The 26,108-nt window shown below is 49.0% G+C and overlaps 1 protein-coding gene across 50 annotated transcripts in view; it reads right to left on the bottom strand.

The window, feature by feature from the left end:
• MAP4K4 (mitogen-activated protein kinase kinase kinase kinase 4) overlaps positions 1-26,108 on the bottom strand; it is a 176,466-nt gene that overhangs the window by 59,029 nt on the left and 91,329 nt on the right. For all 50 annotated transcript variants that reach the window (XM_084900441.1, XM_084900446.1, XM_084900452.1 and 47 more), the window contains exons 4-5: positions 7,476-7,601; positions 3,762-3,872 (exon numbers count right to left, since the gene is read on the bottom strand). In XM_084900441.1, the coding sequence (XP_084756567.1) occupies positions 3,762-3,872; positions 7,476-7,601 (237 nt within the window). The remainder of the gene's footprint in view (positions 1-3,761; positions 3,873-7,475; positions 7,602-26,108) is intronic.

Below are 26,108 nucleotides of genomic sequence, written 5' to 3'. Positions count from 1 at the left end.
TCCCATGCCCGAGACTCTGTGGATGATTGCAATGCTATTTGTGCACCGGGCGGTGCCTTTCCCTTGCTGTGCACCCGTCTTTCAGGGGGTGACTCCGAGGTATGTTTGAACTAGACACAACCCGGAGGAAAGCAAAGGTGAGCTGGGTCCCCCACACAGCGCATCATCCCACCTCTGCCCCAAACGCAAAACAACCCGGCCATCAAGGATTGTGCGAGAGTGCTTGTTCCCCAGAGAGACCTCCTGGCACAGGGTGCTTTTTGATGACCTTGTCTCTGGAAGGAAGCCCAAGAGCAGTCTCTTCTGAGTGGGGGAGCAAGAACACAACTACATTTTGCATCCAAATATGGTCTGAAAGATACACATGCCCCATCCTCTCAACTCCTTTCCTTGCCCCATCTTTAGCTTGAGAAGCAAAATCGAGAACCCGCCTCCTTCCGGTACAAGCAGCCCACTCCCTGGAAAGGCCTGGTCCCGAGGGGCAAACTGAAGAGAAGGGTTTGACTCTCCCGTCCATTGTTTGTGGGTTTATTGTTACCATGGCTTTGAAGGCTGTGGAGTAAGTGAGCCAGCTGCTCTACAATACTCTTTCTCAAGCGCAGGCCTGCCCGCGGCCTCCACCAGCCACGCGTGCAGCCGTGGGAGGGTGCAGGGTTATCCACGGTGCTGGCGGGGGAGGCACTAACACAGGAGCCACTACAGGGCCAGGTAGAGAGAAAGCCTCCTCTCCGCGTGAAGTAACTGACAGCAAAGGAGGAGGCAAAAAATGCACAGCTTCCCTACTTCTTCCCCATCTCCTGCTTTACCACTTCCGCTCATCATTTATTCTATAATTTGTACAACCCCTTCTTACACTTCTATAGCATCACCTTAGCAACAAACACAAGTGCCCAAGTGTCCTCAGACAAATGCGGCCTGAGTATTCTTATTCCTAACAAACAACACACATAGGAGTGTCTCCTGTGCCGGGTATGGCCAAGGGTGGCCACTGGGCACCGACGCTGTCACCAGTGCCACCCCGAGCCAGGACGGCTCTGAACAGTGAACACGTTTCCTGTAAGGTGCGTCCGGGAGGGACGGAGCGTGTATGTTTCGCAGCTCCCATGTCAAAAACCAAGCTGCAACGATTCTTTCTTAGCAGAGACGGACGACAAATACAAATACACACAAGTAAACATTCTAGACCAAATGAATCCACATTTCAAAGCTGGGGAGCAGTCTCCCTGTAACTATCTCATCCGTGGCCAGAGAAGAGGGGCAGTCGAAGGCTGGCCTTCAGCATTGGCTACGAAAGGCTCTAAGTGCCCACCTCCACATAAAAATGCCCTTTCCTGCTAAAGGCATGGCACTGCCGTGTAGACTGCACGCAAAGTGGCTGGAATGCCAGTCAACCTTCTGGCCTCCCGAGGTCCAGTGGGACGGCCAGGAGCTTTCTACACGCTCAGGACACCCTTCTGAGGGATCTCAACGCAGGGCGTCCGAATCTACCCCCACTGAGAAGTGAGAGCAGTCCGAGCCCTCTGCACAGTCTCCACGGGTTCTCTGTTCTGCTGAGCCCCAAGCCTCCGCTGGGGCGTAACCTTCCTTTTCTATGAGAGCTCACCTCCCAGTCTACTGCCCTCTCCTTACCAGAACGACTCCTAGCAATTCCTTCCTGATAAATGCACACCTGCTTCCATGCCTGCTTCTGGATCCCAGAGGTTGGTGTGTTTAAGTTCACTCAGACTTGTCACAGGACAGAAGCCACGCGCTCACTGGGGAACACACCAGGCTGCTGGCACATGCTGCCGAGACATGCTTAGTGCACACACTGGTAACACGTATGCCTGTGCACAAAAAAGCATGAAACTGCCCTCGCCATGTGGCTCAGTGGAGAGAGCATTGGCCGGCGGACTGAAGGGTCCTCAGTTTGATTCTGGTCACGGGCACATACCCAGGTTGTGGGTTCGATCTCTACTAAGGAGCATGCAGGAGGCAGCCAACCAATGATTCTCTCTCATCACTGATGTTTCTCTCTCTCTCCTTCTCCCTTCTCCTCTAAAATCAATTTTTTAAAAATTGCTCCAACTTTGACCTTGAGAGCTCTTTGGAAAAGGCAAAAAGCATGAAACTGATGAAATGTGTCTAAAATACACTCATTTGATGCCTCAGACATTTACAGTGAAACCTAGCTCTCTGCTTGAGAAATCCTACACTGGAGTTATACGTAGAAAAACATGTGTGTGTGCTTCTAACAGAGTAAGGACAACTAATAGTACATGAGCATTAGCTGTGTATGCACATGTTACATCAAATGACTCTGATACACTGACATTGAGTTCTCATGATGAGGGCACTCCCTTCATAGGTGTGGCACTGCATCTCACAGGTGAGAAGGGCAGTCCCGAAAGCCAAGTGTGCAGCTACGGGTGCCCATCAGATAAGCAGCAGGGCAGGGCTCTCACAACCAAGTCTGAAGGACCCCAGCGGCCACAGCCGTAGCCAGGTCCTCCTGTCCAGCAGGCTGTTTTCCTGACGCTGACCGCGCACACCTGTGCACGCCCTGCGCTCCGTCGCAGTGGGCAGGCACACTGCCTTCCCGCCTCACACCCTGCTCCCCATGGCAGCCTTAGACAGAACCCTGATGCTTTAATAATAAAATCTGAATGTTACTATAAATAGATGATTCTTCCACTTCATCCACATAACTACTTTTTTTAAGGGAATTTCCTATTGTCAAAGGCAGTGTAAAATCTAAATAGATAAAAGCCTAGCAACCAGCTGGAAGCTATGACATGCACTGACCACTAGGGAGCAGATGCTCAACGCAGGACTAGAAACCACAGGCATGGAAACATGGAACAGACTGATGAACCTCAGAGGGAAGGAGGGATTCATACCCCAGTGGGGTCCATCGGCCTGGCCTGCAAGGATTGGGCTAAGGCTGGCTCTCCGACATACCCCGAGGGGTCCCGGATTGCGGATTGTGAGAGGGTGCAGGCCAGGCCAAGGGGCCCCACTAGGGCACGAATCCGTTCACTGGGCTTTTAGTATCTAAACAAAAAGAAATTAAAACCTATCCCTATGAATTCCACTTGGCATTTTAAAACCTGTAGTCCTCTATGAAACTTCAATATAAAAATGGGGGTAAATTCACCTACAAATAAAAAGTAACAATTTTTTATATTAACGAGAGAAGCCTAGCAATTAGATTCCAGTTTAACTCAGTGGAGCATAGTGGTAAATGAAATCAAACCAAGTCATTCATGTGTGTAGTCCAGGGGCAAGCACGGAGGCCCCTGGCTGTGGTCAGCGTGGCTCTGCCCCCAGGGGATTTTCAGAAGCTGCTGTAGCAGTAGCACGGAAACTTCCTCTAAGAGCACAAGACAAGCCTCCAGTTGGCTATAGGTAGCAGTAACACCGGACTGTTCCTTAATGCATGGACCAGCAGCTAGCGCCCAGTTCCACGACCAGGGCCAGCTCTCGGCACCACTGGCTGGCCCGCAGCTCAGGCACGGGCTCTCAGAGAAAAGCAGGCTGCTTTCTCTCCCCTCCACTCTGACTTTCTCAACACCTGGAGGTGAACTCAGGGAGACACAAGAAAAGTTATTTCCTCTTTCAATCTACTTTCTTTAGATTCTTGCCAGAATACTTTGATTCTTTAGATCAAAACCGTGATGTACTAGCTTAAACTATCAAAGCCAGCTAGTGATACAGAGCCCAAGGAAAGTGAAAATGCAAATGCAAGATCCGGTGGGCACCAGAGCCGTGCCTGTCCTTACCCTCAGGATCTCTCTGGAGATGTACGCGATCCAGTCCTCCTTGAGCGTGTTCCCCTTGGTATTCTTCACCAGGTCTGTGATGGACCCCGCCCCACAGAACTCCATCACCAGCTGCGGGCGGAAACACACACTGAGACTCACGCCTGGGGCAGGCAGGGGCATGGGCACCCGTACTCCCAGGAGTCTGGCCTCCATCTGCCCTTCCTGAAGATCCAGGCACGTGTTCATTTTGGAGACATTTGAATTACAGAGAGCATGTCACCATCCAATTACTAACTGTGCACATTTGGTGCAGGCCACTGAGGCTTCTGCCGCACCTCGCCCCCGGCGCACGGTGCTGCGTGGCCTCTCTCTCCCAGCACACGGAACAGGGGGACCACTTTGTTCTCAATCAGTGCCCAGTTGTCAGAAACCTGGTACAAACACTCCCGAACATCGTTTCTCATGTGCCCAATCAGACTACTGTGATTCTCAAACTATTTCACAGTCAAATGCTAGTTTTAAGTAACACATAGTTTTAAAAACTGTATTATATATACTGTATCTAAATGTCTGAACAACAAGGACATAAGCATATTTTTTAAGTACCTGAAAAATCAAATGAATTGAACTAAAATTTTAACTATGATGACATTTGGGCAATTGAAATGAAATTAACTTTCCCTTGCATTTTATTAATTTTGCAAATGGCTTTTTTAAAACGTAGGAAAAGGATTAATCTCTATTCCTGCTCTCTACGTCCAGAGCCTTTGGCGTAACTATGTGATGACCATATTTCTCACGGTCTCTGCCCCATCATCTTAAATATACCTGTGGTGAAGAAGAGAGAAATATGAAGGTGTCAAGCCCAGAAATTTCCTGGAATTTGGTTGTTGTTTTTTAAATGAATCTTTATTGTTCAGATTATTACAAATGTTCCTCTCCCCCCACCCCCATCCATTGCTCCCCTCCACCAGGTTCCCACCCCACCCTCTGCCGTTTACCAACCCCCCATTGTCCTCATCCATAGGTGCAAATTTTTTGTTCAGTCTCTTCCCACACCCCCACTCCCCTTTTCCCTGAAAATCGTCAGTCCACTCCTCTTCCATACCTCTGATTTTACTATATTCACCAGTTAAATATTGTTCATCAGATTTTTTAATTCCCTTGGTTTTTAGTTTCACTTGTTGATAGTTACATATTTGTTGTTCATAATTTTTATCTTTATCTTCTTCCTCTTCCTAAAGAACCCCCTTCAGCAATTCATATAATTCTGGTTTGGTGGTGATGAACTCGTTTAGCTTTTTTTTTTTATTGGTGAAGCTCTTTATTCTGAGTGATAGCTTTGCTAGGTAGAGTATTTTTGGCTGTAGGTTCTTGCTATTCATCACCTTGAATATTTCTTTTGCAAACCTCCTACTGGGGATGTGCCCGCAACCAAGGTACATGCCCTTGACTGGAATCGAACCCGGGACCTTTCAGTCCGCAGGCTGACGCTCTATCCACTGAGCCAAATCGGTTTCGGTACCTTGAATCTTGCCATTCCTGTCTGGCCTGCATGGTTTCTGTTGAGAAATCAGCTGACATTCGTATGGGTACTCCCTTGTAGGTAACTAACTGTTTTTCTCTTGCTGCTTTTAATATTCTCTCTTTGTCTTTTGCTCTTGGAATTTTAATTATGAAGTGTCTTGGTGTGGTCCTCTTTGAATTCCTTTTGTTTGGGGTTCTGTGCACTTCCTGGAGTTGTAAGTCTATTTCTTTCACCAGGTGGGGGAACTTTTCTGTCACTATTTCTTCCAGTATGTTTTCGGTATCTTACTCTCTCTCTTCTTCTGGGACCCCCATAATTCTGATGTTGGTTCGCTTGAAGTTGTCCCAGAGGTTTCTTACATTATCTTCAATTTTCTGGATTCTCTTGCCTTCTTGTTTCTGCGGAGGAGTGTCTTCTGGCTCTTTGTGTTCCAAATCTTTGACTTGATTCTTGTGATCTTTTGGTCTGTTTTTAGGACTCTGTATAATATTTCTTATTTCAGACAATGTATTCTTTATTTCGAGTTGATCCCTTTTTGTTTTTTCCTAGTTGATCCCTTTTCATATCCTCATAGGTCTCGTTTATTTTATCGGCCTTTTTAAAGAAATTCTTAAAAAGCCTTATAACTGTAGTTTTGAACTCAATGTCCATTCTTTTACTTTCCTCCAACTCCTTCCTTTGTATCCTGCCTCTTCTCTGCATTTTAGCTGCTTCCCTGATTTAATGGAATAGTTTTGTGTGCTAGGTGTTCTGGTAGAGCCCAGTAGCACAGCCTTCCCAGTTACTTGAGGTATACAGTCTTGGTGCAGCCCTTTGTGGGCTGTGTGTGCAGTCTTGTTGTTAAGACTTGCTTGTTGTTGGTATCACTGGGAAACGATCTCCAAGCCAATTGGCTGTGAGGATCAGCAGTGTCTCAGGTAGGAGGGCTTCTGTGCTCTGCTTGAATGGGGCAGAGTCTTGGGGTGGCGCAGACAAGCTTTGGTTGGCCGTCAGTCCCGCCTTAGGAAAGTCCTACTCGCAGCGAGTCCCGCAAGATTGGTTGCTGGTGCATGCACCTCTTGGGTAAAAGCTGTTCTCAAGTTTTGCCTGGTCCCTGACAGCTAGTTTTTTCCCGGCTCAGAGTTGTCTCTCAGTGTAGTCGGGAGTATTTTGTTTTTTTTTCTCCCCAACGAGAAAGCCAGCCTCCTGGAGGACTTCTGTGTTTCGCCTGGATGGGGCAGAGTCTCGGGGTGGTGCAGACAAGCTTTGGTTTCCCGTCAGCCCCTCCCTACAAAGCTCCGGTTCCTGAGTCCCACAGTAATGGCCGCTGGCTTCACCCACCTCCAAGAGATCTCTGCCCACTGCCTGACAGTGGCCTCTTCCTGACTGGGGCCATCTATCAGAGCAATAGGGCTGTTTTGTTTTCCTCCTGAACAAGAAAGCCAGTCACGCATTAGCTGTGTGCCCTCTCCGCGCACTGAGAGTAAGCCAGCAGCAAACTTGGCCCACCCTCTCCGAGTGCCACAAGCAATCCAGCAGGGAACTCAGCCGCTGCCTTTTCGCACACACAATTTTCCACACCTTCACAGTTCCTGAGGCTCAGCGTCCCTTCTCTCCCCTTCCCAGATGGTAGAGCCTCCTCTTAGCCAGCTGTCCGGCGCTTCAGGGCAATGTTTCTTGTTTTCCGGTTGTAAATTCAAAATTGTGGTAGGCTGCATTCAGGTGTCTACCCTATGCCGCCATCTTGGTTTCTCCCAAATTTATTGTTTTTACCAATACTATTAAAAATTACTAATATGTTTGTTTTCTTGTGATTTGTCTCTCACTTCCAGGTAATAAAGAAAGATGCATTCAGTTACTGCTTCCATATTAATAACCCTTTGTACACATAAGCATCTATAGACACAAGGATGGTTTCCATATTGGACGCATAGCAGTTATCTGGTTAATTTTCGTTATTAAAGTTTTAATTTTCTTTTTTTCTTCTTATTTTCAAGATCTTAATTTTCTTGCTCTTTAATTACATTGCTTTTAAAACATGCCATTTTATTCCTGAAACACAAATTTACCTCTTTTCCAGGCAAAGTGAAATAAACATTAGTACAGTGTCCACCAAGAAAGGTCCCAGACACCAGCCCCTTTCCTCTGCTTTCTCCCCCTCTGGAAGTTCCTACTGCTTCCCACACAGCCCCCCACAAGACACCCCCAAAGGACACGGTGCTTACCCAGAGCTGGTCGTCGTGTCCAGGGGGGCTCTTTTTAATGAAAGCACCGTAGTATGTGGCAATATTTCTATGATGAGAATATTTCTTCAGCATATTTATCTCCAGTTTGATTTCTTCCTCTTCATCCTCAAGAAAAAATAAAAACAGAATGTGTGGCTTCTGATAATGTGCACGACTTTACTTCCCTCCCCACAGGCAACGACAGAAGTTTCCAGTCCATTCTATTTTCACATCAAGAATTGGGGACTTGCCCTGACCGGAATCGAACCTGAGATCCTTCAGTCTGTGGGCCGATGCTCTAGCCACTGAACCAGAACAGCGAGGGAAAGAAACTATTTTTTAAAGAGAAACTTCCAGTTGTACACCACTGAGTTAGAAACCAAACACTTAACAAACATGGAATCATCTTAGAAAAGCAATTCTCAAATGGTGGCTTCAGACTGACCCTCGCATGAGAATATTACAGATATTCTGTAGGCATAGCTGTCACGTGACTCACGAGGTCATGACTGCAAATAAGAGCAGAGTCCTGTGGCCAGTACAGTCACTGTGGCAGCCCGTGCAATGACTCCTTATAAAAAAATCACACCAAATGCGTATCACTTCATCTGTGATTTCAACAGGGCCATGTTGAAAGTAACAATAAAAAATGTGACACTGAATAACTAGGATGCTACCTTAATTCTGAACAGAACCAGTGTGCAGCCTGGCTAAGGTGGTTCCAGCACAGCCTTCTTCAAAGGAACTTCTACTAAAAGATCAGCTTGCACGCAGGGCCAGGCCTGAGTGGAACTAGAAGCCCAGTCCACCCACAGCGCAGTCCTGGGCTCTGTCCCACTCCCTACACAGGGGAGGCAGTGAGCTGCCACCATGGCATGGGCACAGGGCGCACGAAGCTGCTCTCCTCTGAGCCAGCACGTGGCCCCAGCACCGGGGGCTCCTGGGCAGCCCAGAGTGTCCCTCATGAGGCTGGCTGAGGGGAGGATTCCTAACAGCAGTCCTTAACCGTGCTCCTGTTGGAGGCATGCGTCACTTCAGGACAGGCCACCGTGAAACACATCAGCCCGAAAATCTGACCTCCACTTTCCTCACACGGACTAGGTCGTTAAGAAATGAACTGGAGATATGTATTTTCTCTTTATACTAATCAGTAAACCTACAGGACCTGGGCTACAAAGACTATAGAAAAACAAAAGGAACAATGCTGAGGTAGAATAGGAAAAGGAAAGCACTGATCATAATTTTGTTGGTGGTAAGAGCAGGCGATCACTTCTGAAGTTCGAGCAGCTGCGTGCGCTGTGCAGGCTCAGTTCTCCTCCAGCGCTGAGCCCGCCCTCACAGCAGCAGGTACCCAGGGCCTTCAGTGTCCCCCAGGACAGAGCAAACGCTGCTTCTTTGCTCCCAGGCGGAGCGCCTGAGAATAACAGAGGATCATGAAGGACTCCGAGAACTGGTTCCAACCACAGTGAATTCTTACCCATTTAAACTCCCTGCAGGCCTACATTCAGGGCTCCCCTCCCCGGAGTGAAACACCATGTGCAGGTTGGCAAACACACTGGGCGCAGGGGGGTTGGGAGACACCATGTGATGAATCCATGACTTGGGAGCATCCATCCCTCCTCTCGCTGCTATGATTAGAGCAGTGATTATCACCCATCTGACCAGGTAAAAGGCGCACAGTACCTCACTCTCACCCAGTAACGAGAGACAGCGTCCGAGAGGCAGGACCTGCCATGGACTTGGAGCCGGGACAGCTGGAACCCTAGTGAGGGCTGATGGTGCTAACACGGGGTTTGTGTTGTCTCTAGATACAGTAATAATGAACTGAGCTCCGAGTTCACACCTCCTTTAACCATTCGTAAAGAACAAGCTTGGTGGTCTCAGCCCAACATTTAAATACACCCCACCACCACCACCTGGCACAGGAGACACAACAGAGAACAGATGAGAACTGGGATTTTAAACAACAAGCCCCACATGAAAGGAGAGGAACGGGCAGACTGGCAAGACCAGTGTGTGCAGCCCGTGGGGAGGCTGTCCAAATGCCTGCTCTCCACTCCCCTCCCGTGAGGCACAAACAGACGCACGGGCAGGAAGAAGCACTGGAGTTTAGGTAACTGAGAGAGGCGAGAGGACATTCTGGAAAGAAAGGTAAGGCCGCTGCTGGATGTTTCCGGGGCGGCAGCTGCTGGCCCACACAGTGCTTCAGTGCAGCTGATGCCAATTAGCATTTTGGACTCCAGCCAGCGGAAGTCAAGCCTCCCAGAAAAGGCCTTTGTCCCAGGCGGGCAGGGTTCTCTGCTGCCTCCCCTGGCTGCCAGCAATGGGGGTGGGAGACCAGAGAATAGTGGTAATGTTCAAAAGCAACTCCGGTTTGTGTATGAACCAAGTGAGCCACCCACCCGCCATCTGAGCACGCAGGGGTGCGTATTAGTAACTTTTTTTTAAACAACTCCTTAAAATGTTGATTTAAACTACTGGTACCTACATTCTTTCTCCTTCCTGATGGCAGTAACTACGTGAAGAGATGGACTGCACACCCGCTAGAGATGAGTCGAACGCCGGCCATGTTCTGAGCTGGCCTTCCTCCCAGCAGGCCTCCCCAGGACTCACCACCGGGGCAGGGGAACAGAGGGGCCCTCCCTGTTCACCACCGAACGTGTAAGGGGATGCACACTAGAATGGAAGTTTCCGTTTTCTGAACCAGTTTATACGTTTGTGTGACTGTGAACAGGGAGGCAAAGGAGACCACCTCTCACTTGGCAATCCCGGCTGGAGCTGAGGTTATTATCATTACACCTCACTGAATTAGCCAAAATTAAAATTTTTGACCCAAACAGACAAGTTATACCATTTAAACTCCCTGACAATTCAACCCAAGGGGAACAAAACTAAGCAGGAAAGACTTTAGAACAAAGTTCAGGTTATCTGGTCAAAGGAGGGGATGGCATGTTCTTTAAAATTAACCAGCCCAGGCTCCTAAGCATCAGTCTCAGAATAAAACCCAAGAGAAAAATTACAAAACCAACATAACTGGAGTGGAAATCAGTTATGACATCTTGCTCAAGAAAAACACGACTTTGAACAGTTTTAGACACAATGCACGCTCTCGTTGTGCTGCTGAATCAGTGAACTTCTGGGATGCCTAAGCCCCCGGCTTAGAACTACGCTCCCTACGACGACACCTGTGTAGGCGGCGCCTCCGCATGGACCTGGCGAAGTCGAACAGAAACCTCTGGAAAGGGCTCCCCATTCCAGATCCCGGGAGCGCGAGGAGCCACTGAAGAGGTAAGAATCCAGGAGTGGAGCCAGGCATGGCTGACTCGCAGGTTCCAGACCTCAGTGAGGAAGTGCCTGCAGGTGGGAAGCTCACGGCCATCAGCAGAAGCCTGCGGACCTGAGTCACTGCAGCCTCGGGCCTCGTAGGGGGCTTCAAGAGTGAGGAGCTGCTGCTTATGATGAGCAGAGAAAGCGGTTTCTTTCTTTAATATATTTTATTGATTTTTTACAGAGAGGAAGAGAGAGGGATAGAGAGTGAGAAACATCCATGAGAGAGAAACACTGATCAGCTGCCTCCTTCCTACACAGCCCCTACTGAGGATGTGCCCACAACCAAGGTACATGCCCTTGACCGGAATCGAACCTGGGACCCTTTAGTCCGCAGGCCGACGCTCTATCCACTGAGCCAAACCGGTTAGGGCAGTTGTTGGCAAACTGCGGCTCTCGAGCTACATGCGGCTCTTTGGCCCCTTGAGTTTTTAGCAAAGGCCAGCTTAGGAGCACCCTAATTAAGTTAATAACAATGTGCCTACCTATATAGTTTAAGTTTAAAAATTTTGACTCTCAAAAGAAATTTCAATCGTCGAACTGTTGATATTTGGCTCTGTAGACCAATGAGTTTAGCTGACCTCTGAGTTAGGGCGAGAAAGAGGTTTCTTGAGAAGTCCTCCTGGTGCAGAGGCCCTGAGGGCTGCAATAATGACCTTGAGACTGGGAGCACCACACGCTGAGCTGAGACAGGGCGGCTCTGATGGTGAAAGAGCCTCCTCTGGGGGTTAGCGCTGTCCATGGGCCACAGGCCACAGGCAGGCGCTTGTGAGAGGAGGGGCTAAGGAGGGAGGTAGTCCTTCGAGAAGCTCACTGCTGCCCTCTTGTCAGGCGTTCCGCAGCCACTCTGCCTCCAGCAGCCCCACATAGGGCGACCCCTCCACCACCTCCCAGGGGTCTTCAAACTACGGACCGCGGGCCACATGCGGCCCGCAGAGGAGTCTGATCCGGCCCGCCAGGTTTTTTGGGCAGTGAGCGCAGCCGAGGTGTTACAGTAGGAATTAGTACAATAGTTCATATAGTCCGGCCCTCCAGCTCTCTGAGGGACCGTGATCTGGCCCCCACTTTAAAAAGTTTGAGGACCCCTGAGCTAGAAGATGGCCACGTGCTAACCTGCAGGAATAGGGAACCTTGTCTGCCAGGGCCATTTGGATATTGATACCATCATTCTTGGGCCACACAAAGTTACAAACTTGAACATCGGCCTGCTGTAACTGGTCACACATTTAACCCACCCCAATGCCTTGGCAGGACCAGACCAAAGGATTCCGCAGGCTGTATGGGGCCCGAAAGGCGACGGTCCCTACCCCTGTGCTAAGGGCTCAGATGATCGTTAGCATTTATCAATAAAGGGTTTATGTGTTTACATTTGTTAAATCATAGTTACTGGGTGACTGGTTTGTAAGGTCACATAGGTTTCAGGCGTGCATGTCTATGAACCATGTGCTCACCACCCCAAGTAACAATAAAGTATTTTAAATTAAGGTATATACTTTAGTTTTTAAATTTTTAAAATGTCTTATTGATTTTTTTTAGAGAGAGGGAGGGAGAGAAAAAAATTGATCACCTCCTCCTGCACACCCCCTACTAGGGATCAAGCCCATAAACCCAGGCCTGTGCCTGACTAGGAATCCCAGCCGTGACTCCCAGTGCTTGGTGCGGTGCTCAGCCAACTAGCCACACTAGCCACAGGATACACTTGGGTTTTAGACCAATGCTACTGCACACGTAACAGGCGGCAGGACAACGCAATCATAACTGTTAGGTGCAGCCGGAGCCAAAACATGCCTGCGACTTGCTTTACTCTGACCATCACTCACTGCGGCGATCGGGAGCCCACAATGTCTCCAAGGTATGTCTGTCCTGCTACTGGGGACTCTGAAGTGTGGTCACCAAGAATAGGACCTGAGACCTAGACCCTGGGTGAAATGGGAAACAAATCTTCCAGGTAAACCCGAGTGTGGCCAAAATTAAATCCTCCACTAAAACACCTGACTACTAATTAAAGGAAACCAGAATATGTCAACCCAAAACATGCTTCTCTGACATACGGTTATTTTTAACTAGAAGCGCCTGGAAAAGAGCAGGTGCGGGCACTCTGGCCTCCCTCTGGAAGCAAGAGATAAAACTCCCACTTTAAAGACGTCCTCCCTTTACCAATGGGGAAAACTGATCACCAGAGACAGGGAGCTGAGGTCAAGAGAATCTGTACAAGCACACCTTGTTATAACAACTCTTGCCCAGCAACTTGGCTCAGTGTTTGAGTGTCGACCTGTGAACCAGGAGGTCACGGTTCAATTCCCCATCAGGGCACATGCCCGGGTTGCAAACTCAATCCCCAGTGTGGGGTATGCAGGAGGCCGCCGATCAAGAATTCTCTCTCATCACTGACGTTTATATCTCTCTTCCCTTCCTCTCTGAAATCAATAAAAATATAAAAAATAAATAACTCTCACCTTCCTTTAGCCTCCCCATATAGTTTCCTTTCCCACAACTGCCTCTCCTTGTTCAACCAAGTATGAAAGCATTTGGGTTGTACTGCTTCTTGGGGTTGGAAACTTACCCATGGCGGTAAATGGGGTCCAGCATCGCCCGCCATGCTATCTTATCTTCCGGACCTGCCAGAGGACACCTTAAAGAGACTCAAACAATGCCCTCCAGTGAGGCTCCGGGGCTGAACATCAACCTGTGAACCAGGAGGTCATGGTTCGATTCCCGGTTAGGGCACATGCTCAGGTTGCAGGCTCAATCCCAGTGGGGGGCATGCAGGAGGCAGCCAATCAAGGATTCTCTCTCATCACTGATGTTTCTATCTCTCTCCCCCTCTCCCTTCCTCTCTGAAGTCAATAAAAACTTTTTTTTTTTTTTTAAAGAGAGAGACTCAAACAACTATAATTAGGCAAAACATATACAAGAGTCTAAGATAGGGGTGTCGAACTCAATCAGAGAAGGGGCCAAAATCTAAAATCCAGCCTAAATCGCGGGCCGAATGGTTTACTGAACAGTCATAAACTGACAATATCATAAACTGACAGCGGAGTGCAGTGATGACAGCGCGGTGCGGGCCACATTGCAAGGCCTGTCAGGCTGGATTTGGCCCGCGGGCCTTATGTTTGACACATGTGGTCTAAGACATGGACCATGAGGCACTGGAGGACAGTGACCCTGAGACAGGAAATGCGAGGAAAGCCCTACGGCGGCCTGGCTCGCTGCCCTGGGAGGCCTCCAGACTGCGGCACAGGGACGGGGCCCAGCAGAGCCCGAGGACCCGAGCTGAGGAGCCAGAGCCCAGAGGCTGCAGCCAGAGCTCGCCAGACAGGACCCGGAGGAGACAGCTGCGGGGCAAAGGGAGCTCGGGATGCCCCGGAGTGCCGGCAGAGCCCTGCTCACACCTCCTCTGAGGAAGCTCTGAGGCCAGGGAGAGGGCCCCTGGGGCCTGGGCCAGGGTGTGCCAGGGCTCACAAGGACAGGCAGCAGTGCCTGCTAACACTGACCAGACGGAAAACGCACCCTTCTCAGGAAGCTAGAGCACGCACACGAGGCTCTGCTCAGTGCTGGTCCGATCCCCGCCAAGGAACCTTCACAACAATCAATGGTTCCAAGTAAGTAACTGCATCCCAGAGCAAGCTCAGAATATAAAGTATCCAAGACCCAATTACGGGGAAAAAACCACATGTCTAGCATTCAAATAGAAAGTACCAGGCATGCAAAGAAGCAGGAACAAACACACATGGGGGTGGAGGGCATCAACCGAAAGGCACCCAGAACTAGCGCAGGTGATACAAAAGGAGCAGACAAAAACAAAAAATGCGAGACTCACTTTGTTATTTATATATGTTCCGTTAAATTAGTGCATTTAGAAAGCATCAACTTGGACTTACAGATGTTTCAACTCCTCATACAGGTGGAAGAGTCAGCCCCACACATCGTATAGATCATGTTCCCACTTTTCCATAACTAAAAGCATATAATCATATGTTTTAAAAATCTAAACCACACATAGGAAAAAAAAACAGAACAAAATTAATGTGTGCAATCAGCTGCTTTTGATAAGAATAAAATAATGTTTGTTTGATCTCCATTACTATAAGCAAGCTATTAGTTTATGCCTGAACCGAAAGTATAAAAATCGCTGCCCTGGCTGGGTGGCCCCGTTCAATAGAGCATTGTGCAGCACACACACACACACAAATAGGTGCAGGTTTGATCCCATCGGGGTGGGACGTGAAGGGGAAGCAACTATGACTGCCCCCCCCCGCCCCCTCCTGGTAGAAACATTTCCTTGAATGAGAATTTTAAAAAAGAAATGAAAATTGCCAAAATGACCCAAGTAACTGCTCTACAGACTGTAGTTGGAAAAGAGCAGGGAAGGTGCGAGGGCGGTGATGGGATGGCGCTTACAGAGCACAGTGATTCTCCAGTTCTTGAGAGCATAGCGGCCCAGCAGAGATTTTTGGTGTCAGTTTTACTTAATCCTTCCCTCCCTCTTCCTGCCTCCAGCCTCCCCTTCATAAGCTGCTCTCATTTATGCTTATATTATCTGTATGTTCATGATACAACACAGTAGGTGAGTGAAAAAAGGAAAAAGAAGAAATCAAACAATGACCACTCAGAGAAAAGTAATAAATCTTCCCTTGGTTAGTGATCTTTTAAATGTGGTGTTAATCCAAAATCAATAGGGTCTCTGACCTATTAGAACCTTGCTCCAGTACCAATCAGGGCAGCAGGAAATAAGCCTCTGTTTAAACGTGGGTACAGTGCCATTTTGTTGCAAATTATTAACCTAGCTGTAGATCATCTCATGTCTGCAAAGGGACCCCCCCTTAGTTGTGAAGCAGCAGTTTGCATTCACACACGACAGCTGCGCTAATGAGCATGCCACGCGCCTGGAAACATGCAAGCCACGTGCCTAGAGGAAGCAGGCGGAAGCCTCTGCAGGGGGAAGCAAGAGACTGTTGCCGAGAGGAGTGACCAGGTCCTCATGGCTTCCTTCAGGCAGCAGAAAACAGAACCGAGACAGTTCAATTCCTGACATTCGCCACTGAGTGCAGTGGCAGCGTCCAGGCAAGACGCTCGCACGGCACTGCCGCGCCCACTCCCACGGAGAAGCAGGACTCGGCACCTGAGACCACTCCCACGTTGCTCACACTTCATTGCCTCTGTGATGCCAGCCACCCGGTGCAAAGGAAAGCTACCCTGTTTCCCCGAAAATAAGACAGTGTCTTATATTAATGTTTGCTCCCAAAGATGCGCTAGGTCTTATTTTCAGGGGATGCCTTATTTTTCCATGAAGAAGAATACGGTACACATTTATTGTTAAGTGAAAGGAAATTTATTACCTGTATACGGTACGGTAGTACAGTAGTTGTCAACACAAACCAGACAAACTGTGAATCCTACAGTATCAAGAATTTACTCATTTATTCAATGACAATCATGTCATCATCTTCTGGAACATCATCATAACAATCCAGTTCCTGAATTTCCTGGCGAATTTCTTGTGACTCCATTTCTTTCAGAATCAGTGGACCAAATCTCTCATGTTTAGCCTAGGGGGGCCTTATTTTCAGGGGATGCCTTATATTTCACTCAGAAGGAAACCTGTAAGTATGTCTTATTTTCGGGGAAACATGGTAGAATTACCTTTTGCTTTATAAGCTGAGCATTTGAGACAATTCTAAACACAAAGCATTCCTGAAGCAGCTGTGCGCGCAGACCTGGTGATCTCGGCGACATTACGGCTGGCTCACTGCCCCTCGGTGGAGGCCGTTGGGCGGGTGATCCACAGTACACTTTGCAGGCTTTCCACACTCACTGCTGGGACGGAGTAAGGACCAAGCAAGGCTCCCAGTGCGCAGTTAAACCAACGGCCAGGCACAGAAACGGTCCACACACTGCATGCACTGGAGGGAGAGCTGTACACGGCCACACTGTGTGTGCACGCACTAGAAGGAGAGTTGCAGGCGGTCTCACTGTGTGCATGCGCTGGGAGGGAGAGCTGCACCAGTGTCACCTGCCTGCCTGCTGTCGCCAGAACCGGTCCACCGCCAAAGACAAGCAGTGTGCTGAGCTGCACAGGACGCGGTGACACGCTGCAGGGCTCCTCATGAGAAAATGTGAAAAGATGCCCAAACCCAGACACCAGAAGACTGGGAGGAACTGACAACCTTGGCTTTGAAACCAGATCAGCCAGAAGCGTGCTGGCTCACTGCGGAGACTGGGAGTCACCTTCTCAAGTCCCAAGCTGGGAGGGGCAGGACCCCTCAGCGCACACATGGAGGTGGCTGCGCGACATGGCAGCACTGTCGTCCTGAGACGTGTTCTGAACACAATGCCTACGACTGCCGATGCTAAGAGATACATGTAGTTGATCAGAAGATGAACTTCCTGATCAATGTGACTTCAAATTGTGCATTAATTGCACACAGGAACAAAGTGTTTTACAGAAATCTTTAGTCTTAGAGCATAAGGCAGGAACAGGAGTGATGTTATACCATTTAAACAGGCCAATGAAAGCAAGGTTCCCACAAACTTTGAAGACGCAAATACACACCCACTCCAACAAGCAGCTCGGAGCTCTGCAGCAGCAACTGGAAGCAAAGTGTCGGCTTCTCTTTCATTCAGATCATCAGGAAGACAAGAGCTTAGCAAGCTTTTTGTTAGTCATCACTTTATATGAACTTCAGGGTGGCCTGCTACAATTTCACAAAACTGTCCTAAGTCACTTTGGCTAAAAACAGCTCATTAAGGATTATGTTCATCAACCCACTTTTCCCTCCCCTACATATCTGCAGGTGTGCATGCACTAGGAGGGAGAGCTGCATGCGTCCACACTGTGTGAGGGCGCTGGGAGAGCTCATGTGGCCACACTGTGTGTGTGCTGGAAGAGCTGCACGTGGCCACACTGTGTGAGTGGGCTGGGTGAGCTGCACGCGGCCACACTGTGTGAGTGCGCTGGGTGAGCTGCATGCGTCCACACTCTGTGAGTGTGCTGGGAGAGCTGCATGCGTCCACACTGTGTGCGTGCTGGGAGGGAGAGCTGCAGGCAGCCTCACAGTGTTTTGCACTGGGAGGGAGAGCTGCACGTGGTCACACTGTGAGTGTGCTGGGAGAGCTGCACGTGGCCACACTGTGTGTGCTGGGAGGGAGAGCTGCACGTGGCCACACTGTGTGTGTGCTGGGAGGGAGAGCTGCAGGCAGCCTCACAGTGTTTTGCACTGGGAGGGAGAGCTGCACGTGGCCACACTGTGTGTGCTGGGAGGGAGAGCTGCACGTGGCCACACTGTGTGTGTGCTGGGAGGGAGAGCTGCAGGCAGCCTCACAGTGTTTTGCACTGGGAGGGAGAGCTGCACGTGGCCACACTGTGTGCTGGGAGGGAGAGCTGCACGTGGCCACACTGTGTGTGTGCTGGGAGAGCTGCATGTGGCCACATTGTGTGAGTGCACTGGGAGGAAGAGCTGCACGTGGCCACACTGTGTGAGTGCGCTGGGAGAGCTGTATGTGGCCACACTGTGTGTGTGCTGGGAGGGAGAGCTGCAGGCAGCCTCACAGTGTTTTGCACTGGGAGGGAGAGCTGCACGTGGTCACACTGTGTGTGCGCTGGGAGGGAGAGCTGCACTTGGCCACACTGTGTGAGTACGCTGGGAGAGCTGCACGTGGCCACACTGTGTGTGCGCTGGGAGGGAGAGCTGCACGTGGCCACACTGTGTGTGTGCTGGGAGAGCTGCACGTGGCCACATTGTGTGAGTGCACTGGGAGGGAGAGCTGCACGTGGCCACACTGTGTGAGTGCGCTGGGAGAGCTGCACGTGGTCACACTGTGTGTGTGCTGGGAGGGAGAGCTGCAGGCAGCCTCACAGTGTTTTGCACTGGGAGGGAGAGCTGCACGTGGTCACACTGTGTGTGCGCTGGGAGGGAGAGCTGCACTTGGCCACACTGTGTGAGTACGCTGGGAGAGCTGCACGTGGTCACACTGTGTGTGTGCTGGGAGGGAGAGCTGCAGGCAGCCTCACAGTGTTTTGCACTGGGAGGGAGAGCTGCACGTGGTCACACTGTGTGTGCGCTGGGAGGGAGAGCTGCACTTGGCCACACTGTGTGAGTGCTGGGAGGGAGAGCTGCACTTGGCCACACTGTGTGAGTGCACTGGGAGGGAGCGCTGCATGCGACCACACTGTGTGTTTGCTGGGAGGGAAAGAAACAGGCAGCCTCACTGGAGAGATCTGGCAGGCAGCCTTAGATTGGACACACCCTTCCCTTAGGGCAACAAGCAGGACACTCCCTGAAGAACAACAAGGCCCCCCTGCATCTGAAGGACTATAAAGCAAAACACAGGGTGAGTTTGTGGGGTGCCTCCTGAGGCAGCCTGGCTACCACAAAGTAACTGTTATAAAACTGAACCCCTTAATGAAAAAAGGAACCACAAACTACCACAGGCTAGCCTCCGGGCATGAGGGGCTGGTTTCTTCCTGGGGAGGAATGAAGAAAGGAACAAAGACAAGTACCTCACCACCAGGACACCTACAGGGTCACTGCCTCCAACAGAACCTCCACTGCACTAGGAACCAGACTCAGAGACACCAAATGCAAACCAGTCAGTTATATGTTCACATAAAGCATTTCCCCAGTGAAGAGCTTGAAAGGCCACTGACCACCTCAAACCCACAGGCACAAAGGACACTCCCATGCGGAGCCTGCGAATTCCTCCACAGGCACCAGCAGTCCGGCCACCAACTGCACCTCCTGTGACCCAACTACGAGGTGCAGCGGCGCCATCACCTTCTGGGCAGCCTTTTGAGAAGAGCCACGCCCTTGGGTATGCCCATCCACTGGTATAAATGCACCCAATCCGCCCACTTCTTACAGATGCAGCATGTGGGCACTGGGAAGAGAGCAAGCAGGGACAGGGCACGGGCAGGGCTGCTAGTGACATTAGGAAAGGACACCAGCTGGTCCCCAGGGGCCGGGAACAGCAGCCTCAAGGAGATCCAGACTAGAGAAGCTGCCTGATACAGCATGAAGCAGGACCCTCCAGGCCAGCAAATCTCCCTTCACATTCTCAGAGCCCAGGCTAAGAAAGGTGTCAAGAAAACAGGGTCAGAGAGGCAGAGATGACTAACAGGCAGCCATCCCTGTTGGACACGCCCCAGCCTAGTGATGTCCTGAGACTCTGCCCCACACAATCTACAAACACACCCAAGCTCCAAGCAGTAACTTTTGCATATGAATGGCCTTCTCTATTGCAGTTTAACCTAGCAAACTTGCAAGGTGGTGCAGACAGCTCCAAAGCCTCCAAGCTCCAAGCAGGGAGGAGAGGACTGTGGTTCTTGCTGTAGCTCCTGCAGGGTGGCCTCAGACAGTAGCTGAACTGCACTCCATTGGAGATCCAGAAGCCAGTGTATCTAGTGGTCAGTGTGAGACAACAGATTTCAACTACTTAAATCCGTAAGTGATACATTCGGGAGGCGAACTCAGTCAGCGCCAAATCCCCGCTAAAACAAGGCCTGGACCATAAGCGTGTCTCCAGCACAGCAGTTCTTCCATTATAGACACAACAGGTCCTCACAGCCAATTTGCCTGGAGATCAATTCCTCCCAGTGCACCAACAGCAATCAAGGCTTAACTACACCAAGACTTTGCACTCAGCCCACAGAGGGGTGTACTGTACCAAGAGCAACCACCTCAGGTGATTGGGGAAGCTGAGCTACTGACCCCTATAGGTCACCGACAACACAAAGCCACTCCATCAACACAATGAGGCAGCCAAAATGAGGAGACACAGAAGCATGTCACCAATGGGAGTGATGGAGGAAAGTAAACTACTGGACAACACAGAGTTCAGAATCACATTTATAAGGTTCCTCAAGAATCTTCTAAAAACATCTGAGAAACTTGAAGAGACCTTCAAGGACCTTAATGAAAATACCAAAAAAACCCCCCAAAAAACAAAAAAAAAACAACAACAAAAAATGGAAAAGGACCGGTCAGAAATGAAGCATACACTGTCTGAAATAAAGAACATACAGAAACTCAACTGTAGATCAATTCACCCCAAGAGTCAAACCAAAAATCTGGAATATGAGGAAGCAAAAAACACCCAACCAGAGAGGCAGAAAGAAAGAAGAATCCAAAAAGTGTGAGGATAGTGTAAGGAGCCTCTGGGATGGCTTTTAGTGTACCAACATCCAGATTTTTGGGGTGCCAGAAGAAGAGAGAGAGCAGGATATTCAAAGCCTATTGAAAAAAATAATGACAAAAAACTTTCCCTACCTGGTGAAAGAAATAGACTTACAAGTTCAGGAAGCTCACAGAACCCCAAACAAGAGGAATCCAAAGAGGACCACACCAAGACACATCATAATTAAAATACCAAGGGCAAAAGACAAAGAGAGGATCTTAAAGCAGCAAGAGAAAAACAGTTAGTTACCTACAAGGGAGTACCCATACAACTGTCAGCTGATTTCTCAACAGAAACTATGCAGGCAAGAAAGGAGTGGCAAGAAATACTCAAAGTGATGAACAGTAAGAACCTACAACCAAGATTACTCTACCCAGCAAAGCTATCATTTAAAATTGAAGGTCAGATAAAGAGGTTCACAGACAAGAAAAAGCTAAAGGAGTTCATCACCACCAAACAAGTATTACATGAAATGCTGAAGGAGGAGGAGGAGGAGGAGGAAAAAATTATGAACAAAAAGACATCAAATATATACCTACCAACAAGTGAATCTAAAAATCAAGTGAATAAAAAATCTGAAGAACAAAATGGGCTGGTGAATATAATAGAATCAGGAACATAGAAAGGGAATGGACTGACAATTCCCAGGGGGAAGCGGATCTGAAGGGTGCAGAAAGAGATTGGACAAAAATCTTATACCTATGGATGAAGACAGTGGCAGGGGTAAGGGCATGTGTGGGGGAGGGGGAGGAAGGGGGAGAGGAACACCTGTAATAATCTGAACAATATTTATTATATATTAAAAAAAAAAATGATTCTGTCTTCATGTGGACACAGATGGCCACCACAAAATGGCCAGCAGGGGAGGGCAGTTGGGAGGGTCCAGGCCTGCAGGGAGGGCAGTTTTGGGCAATCAGGCCAGCAGGAGAAGGCAGTTGGGAGGGACTAGGCCTACAGGGAGGGCAGATGGGGGCGATCAAGCCAGCAGGGAAGGGAAGTTAGGGGTGACCAGGCCGGCAGAGTAGGGAAGTTGGGGGTGACTGGGCCTGCAGGAAAGGGCAGCTGGGAGGGAGCCAGGCTTGCAGGGGAGAACAGTTGGGGGCACCAGGCCTGCAGGGGAGGGCAGATGGAGGCGATCAAGCCAGCAGGGAAGGGAAGTGGGGGGGAGGGGGGGGGGAGAGACCAGACTAGCAGGGGAGAGCAATTAGGCAATGAGGCTGGCAGTGGAGGGTTGTTAGGGGTGACTGGCTTGGCAGGGGAGGGCAGTTGTGGGGGACAAGGCCTGCAGGGGAGAGCAGTTAGGGGCAATCAGGCTGGCAGGGGAGCAGTTAGGCTGGCAGGGTAATGGTTAGGGGGTGATCAGGCAGGTAGGCAGAAGCGGTTAGGAGCAATCAGGAAGGCAGGAAGGCGAGTGGTTGGAGCAGTCCTGGATTTTGAGAGGGATGTCCAAATGCCTGTTTAGGTCCAATCCTGGTAGGGGTCCCAGATTGGAGAGGGTGCAGGCTGGGCTGAGGGACACCCCCCACACCCTGTGCATAAATTTCATGCACCGGATCTCTAGTCTTAGATATAATAAATACATTCTGGAGACCTTTGTGTTTTAAGTGGCATTTTGAACTTTTTCAGATATTATAAAAACAGTGTCCATCAGAGAACACTTCCCCAGCCATGCCAATGCCAGCACCAAGGAGGGTGAAAGCCTGCAGACTGTGCACAGATTACAGCATGTACAAGTTCATACCATCTAACATAAACATAACTAGGCCAGGGCACACACAGTGAATATTGGCATAAAGAAAAACCCCAGTGGTACCACGAAATCTTCCCTCTAAAAATGTACAGGAACTGCTAAGAAATGCATCTGAAGTACAGCAATCCTGTTAGATATGACTCACATTAACTCACACGGATTGTCTGGCCAAAGTCTGCAGTGCTGGCTCTGCTACCTGCTATACCAAATGGCTACCTGGTGAAGAAAGCAGCACATGCCACGGGCGCTGGACTGAGTGGGTTACAGGTACTTTTAATTCATCGAGGTCTCCAGGTCTGCACATAACACATCCTGGCTCCTGAATGGCTGTGTCTTCTCTATAAGGAAGTATACTTGAAATGATTTCATCACAAACAAAATCGTTTTCATCATTACCGGGGAAGAAAACTTCATTCTCAGATCAGACGATTTGGAGGCTGGTGCAGCCACACCCAGCTGTGCCTGCCCATCAGACGTGACGTCACAGTGCAGCTCAGAGAGCAGCTGGCAGCCTCGCTCCCTCCCAGCACTGCCACCTTGGATGATGGAGATGATAGAGAAGCAAATACTACCCTGTTTCCCCAAAAATAAGACATCCTCCGAAAATAAGACCTACTTACAGGTTTCCTTCAGAGTGAAATATAAGGCATCCCCCCGAAAATAAGGTCCCCCCCCTAGGCTCTGTCTCAGAAAGAAAATTTACCATAAACTGGTCGCTAGGGCCGCCCCTACTGACGTCTAGCAACCAGTGACATTACTCGGAGTCCTAACGTTACTGCTGTGTGGAGGCGGAGCGGAGGTCAGAGTGAGCAGTGAGCGCTGGGTGCGAGAGAGGAGGAGACTTTCGCAGATGTGTGTAGAAGAACTGGAGGATTAGAGCGGACAGGACTCAGCGAAGGTGGTGAGTGCTGGTCTGTCTCTGGTGACACTACCTGATGCTCGCGGCCGCCCTCATGATGACTGAAGATTCTCAGTCAGTGGCAGGCCCTGCTCCAGCCCAGATCCAGGCCCCAGCAAGCCCAGTGACAGTCCCCAAGCAGGCCCCAGGGGGTAAATGGGTAGGATAAAGGGGTAGGGGGGATGTCTGGTGAAGGTGTTGAGTGGCACAGGAGTGGGGGGAGGGGGATCACTTAAAATGACACAGGAGGATCAGAGGGGGCAATCAAAATGACACAGGAGGATCAAAAGGGGTTACTGAAATGGTAATCCCCCCTCTGATTCTTCTGTGCCATTTTGATTCCCCCCTCTGATCTCCCCTATGTCATTTTAAGTGATCCTCCTCCCTCCACCTTGATATCCCAATTCTTTTTTTTTTACCCCTAGAAATGACCGCAAAAAGAAAAAGCTACTCCGTGGAGTACAAGAAAGGAATCATGGAAGACTCTTGGGCCAAAATCTTACTTTCTGCAAAGAGAAGACGTTGAGTATCCAATTGGTCTGAAAATGGCCAGCAGAGTATGGTAACCTCATTGAACAAGTGGACAAGGGAAATGCTAAAAAGTGCAAGTGTGAATCAGGTCGGCAACCATTATTTTCCGAGCTGGAAGACCTGATCTGTGAATGGGTTGTTGACAGGAGAGCAAAGGCTTTGGTTGTGAATAGGGCTCAGATTCAAGAATTTGCCCTTGCAATGGCACCAGTTTGGCATAGCCCCCGAAGACTTCAAAGCATCACAACACTGGCTGGATAATTTCCTTCAGCGAAGTGAACTGTCTTTAAGAAGATCTGCAACATTGTTTAGGTTGGAAGATACTCAAGTTATTAAGCGAGCACTTGCATTCAAGTCCTTTATTGAAGATGCTGACTTCTCTAAATACAATCTTTCCAACATGATTGCTATGAATGAAACTGCAGTGTTTATGGGCCAATCATCTCAAACAACAATTGAACGGCGGGGTGCCTCCTTAGTGTACATTCCCTCCACTGCTTACAAAAGTGCACGTGTTTCCTGTATTTTGGCAATTCGTCTGGATGGCACTAAAATCCCACCTTTAATCATTTCTAAAGGCAAGAAGGAAAATATTGAATGTGTTTTGGGCATTTTTATCCTTGAAACTGAAAAAGCCTGGGCCACACAAGCAGTTATAAGGAAGTGGGTCGATTTAATGCTGCCGCTTGTTATGCGAGGGAGCCAAAGAGGTCTGCTAGTCTGGGATGCAGCCAGCACTCACCGCACTAAAGACATGAAGACATTTCTTCATGAAAGAAAAATAGATCAGATAATGATTCCCGCAGGAATGACGGCCTATTTCCAGACTCTTGATATTGCAATAAACAAGCCATTCAAAGACAATTTGCACATGGAAATTAATGACTACATTGAAAATAGAATGGAGAGAAATCAGCGTGGAAACTTCGTGAAACCTAAACTGCAAGAAGTTGTGACTTGGGTGAAGAATTCACAGGAGAAAAATCACTGACAGTTGCATTGCAAATGCACTGCGAGCAGGCTACCTTGACAAGAAGTACTCATTTAAAGACAGTGCTATAGCTAAACATGAGAGATGTGGTCCACTGATTCTGAAAGAAATGGAGTCACAAGAAATTCACCAGGAAATTCAGGAATTGGATTGTTATGATGATGTTCCAGAAGATGATGACATGATTGTCATTGAATAAGTGAGTAAATTCTTGATACTGTAGGATTCACAGTTTGTCTGGTTTGTGTTGACAACTACCATACTACCGTACTGTATACAGGTAATAAATTTCCTTTATTTTCATTTAACAATAAATGTGTACCGTATTCTTCTTCATGGAAAAATAAGACATCCCCTGAAAATAAGATCTAGCGCATCTTTGGGAGGAAAATTTAATATAAGACACTGTCTTATTTTCGAGGAAACAGGGTAGGACTGAACCACCACCATTATCAACTGATGGAAGACAGAAGTCCAGTATCAGCAGAATATAGAATCTACCAAAGAAGTTTTGAATAGCACATACATTTCAAGGTCATCAGGCTTTGTGTAAGCATATTTTGCTTCCCTAACTTCAGTGTTCTTTATTCAAACCATAAAGATAATAACAAACAACTTGTCATTTAAGGAGCACCTATCCAGGAAGACGTACTGATGAAGTAACCATGGCGTACACTGGTGATGAGTGCCCACCTTTCAAGATCCTATGGGCCAACTGGGAAACCAAACACAAAACAACTAAAACAGAAAGAGCTTCTAGTCAGTCCCACAGCACTAGGAACTCACTCAATGACCTGCTCTGCAGCTGACTCGAACCCAAGGCCACATATGCAAACAGAGCGCGTCTGGGGCACCACCAAGGAGCTCAGAGGCTTCGAGGTGTCAGACTAGACAAGGCGGAGGGATCCATCTTCCTAGAATACAAAAGTATTTTTAAACTAAATGTAGTCACACCGGAAAACA

The sequence above is a fragment of the Pipistrellus hanaki genome, assembly GCF_964339955.1.
Source record: "Pipistrellus hanaki genome assembly, chromosome: 12".
Taxonomy (NCBI): domain Eukaryota; kingdom Metazoa; phylum Chordata; class Mammalia; order Chiroptera; family Vespertilionidae; genus Pipistrellus; species Pipistrellus hanaki.
This window is presented reverse-complemented; position numbering and strand designations above follow the sequence as displayed.